General features: G+C 47.8%; 1 protein-coding gene across 1 annotated transcript in view; it reads left to right on the top strand.

Annotated features, from left to right (window-relative positions):
- The window catches only part of T265_08757 (hypothetical protein), a gene marked incomplete at both ends in the record, with an annotated part of 30602 nt that overhangs the window by 5447 nt on the left and 22909 nt on the right, over positions 1 to 2246 (top strand). The window contains one exon of the mRNA XM_009174646.1: positions 1498 to 1721. Coding sequence (XP_009172910.1) covers positions 1498 to 1721 — 224 coding nt within the window. The remainder of the gene's footprint in view (positions 1 to 1497; positions 1722 to 2246) is intronic.

Below are 2246 nucleotides of genomic sequence, written 5' to 3'. Positions count from 1 at the left end.
GGGCTGGGATACTGTCAGGTTGCCCAAGCCTAGACAGGGGAAGTCGAGAGGCAGAGGTCGGGTTGGAAACACGGACCTTCCGGTCAGTAAATTCGTGCTCTAACCACTTGGTCTATCTCGCCCCCATGACGAACATACCTAGCCTTCGATGATCTCACTAGTGCGCATGACCTAACAATTCAGATGAATCGTAAATAGCTAGATCGAATTATCTGTTCATTTATTAGCGAACGAATTTCAGTGTTTTTACTGAGTCGTGGAAAACTCATTTAGGTTCATATGCGATACGACTGTGCCGCATATTTTAAACGACTTGGTGAGGCGTCATATGACCAGCCTGGATCCCCCCGGATCCCAAACTTATCATCGACGAAGTGACAGAATGTACGACCAGTGCACTAGGTTCCCTGCATTTACGTGCTGTTCGCATTCCTGGAAAGGTCGTACATGCGAACCCAATCAGTGTTTTTCTGTGTGTGCAACCTGTGTGTATTTCATTACTCCACAATACACCATTGGTTAGAACGTGAGTTTGCTGACCGGAAGGTCCGTGGTTCGAAACCGACCTGTGCCTCTCGACTTCCCCTGTCTAGGCTTGGGCAACCTGACAGTATCTAAGCCCTCGTGCTTTCTTCGGGTTGCATATCAGCTAGGCACCGAAAGGGTGTTACAGCTGAACGATTTTTATTTATTCTCCATCTCCTAGAACACAGTGCTACTGGGAAACTCGACGATTGACCCGTGCTCGTAAGCGTCATGCAATACAGCTTTATGAGACGGAATCGCAATAACACAATCGCTTCTTTAAAAAATACATGTACTGAAAGCTGCATGACCACAAGAGAGAAGCAGAGGCGAGTTACACTCAGGCTAGTTAGGATGGATTAGCCTTATGGTACTTGAGTGCGCTCATACGCGGTTTGGCTGAGAAACCCAACTTCCACATCTCGACTGCCCCAGTGCAGGCTTGGGCAATCTGGCAGTTACTCAGGCCTCGTGCTCCCTTTAGTGGCGCCATCGCTAGGTACCGAAAGGTTGTTGCAGCTGAGCGATTATTTTATTGTATTATAACAGCTATTCTGTATCACCGCACTGTGATGTTCGACAGTGTCCTACCTCCAACTGTTCATAGTGCTTAGGGCGACGGGATATCACCTTTAGGCATCGCTTTTTCGTTTCGGCTGTTTTCATGGATTTATTCACCACTGTGAAGGAGTTTGAGCAGTCTAGTCGCACACAGTCCACCGGCTTGTGGCCCTCATGGAGAGGGCCACACCGGCGTCCCACGTCAGCTGTGGTTCAATGTAGAGCCTCTCTTGAAGAGAGGTTGCTCTCACTGGGGGAGGTCAATTGGTCCCTTTCTCCGTGATCTCTCCTCCTTGAGGAAATTACCGTAACGGTGGTAGTGGGATTGTGGTGTACATGTGAACATAATGCGAGAAACTGTGCATCCATCTCTTGGAACTTGACTATTCAATCCTTTAATTTCCGTCCCAGGTAGTTGGACCGGACGCCAAGTTTTCATTGCTCATACGGTTCCTGCTTTCCCATCCGAACGAGAAACTCCTTGTCTTCTTGGCCACTTGCGCTTGCGTCGATTATTTTTCCCGTCTCCTTCGCCGTCTACTTCCTGGTTCGCAAGCCAAGCGAATCTACGCGTTGCACGGAAAACTGCGAAAGAAGCGCACTGCCATCTTTCAGTCATTCAGAACGGAAGCCTCGTGAGTGACATTGGCCGTACGGTTTTCCCAATCTGTGAATTCCAAACACCCTGCAATTACAAGTACATTTTTTCAGCACTAACTTCACAGCTTTCAGTAGGTTAGCATTCCTGAATGGTTGTAACCGGATAAACTTTGTCAGCACAAGTAGATTAGGCGTAGATTCCTGCAACGATGTACAATGTAGCGAAGAGACAACAGTTCGACGGTTTATGTACAGTAACAGCCCATTATACTTCAATGGAAGCTACTCAACTGTGATCTGTGGAATTTCCCTTACCAGACCGGTTAATACAGACGGATCTGACAAACAACCGCAGGTCATCCAGCTTGGTGAGTGGAAAAGGTGGACTAACCCGATCGTTTCATGTCAAAGGCCATACGTATAAGCGACCCACAATTGGTTAATACAGATCTGACAAACAACCGCAGGTCATCCAGCTTGGTGAGTGGAAAAGGTGGACTAACCCGATCGTTTCATGTCAAAGGCCAGCCATACAAGCGACCCACAATTCTAGTATTCCT

The sequence above is a fragment of the Opisthorchis viverrini genome (genome assembly GCF_000715545.1).
Source record: "Opisthorchis viverrini unplaced genomic scaffold opera_v5_232, whole genome shotgun sequence".
In the NCBI taxonomy this organism is placed as follows: domain Eukaryota; kingdom Metazoa; phylum Platyhelminthes; class Trematoda; order Opisthorchiida; family Opisthorchiidae; genus Opisthorchis; species Opisthorchis viverrini.
The sequence above is the reverse complement of the archived record's forward strand: the minus strand, read 5'-3'. Positions and strand labels throughout refer to the sequence as shown.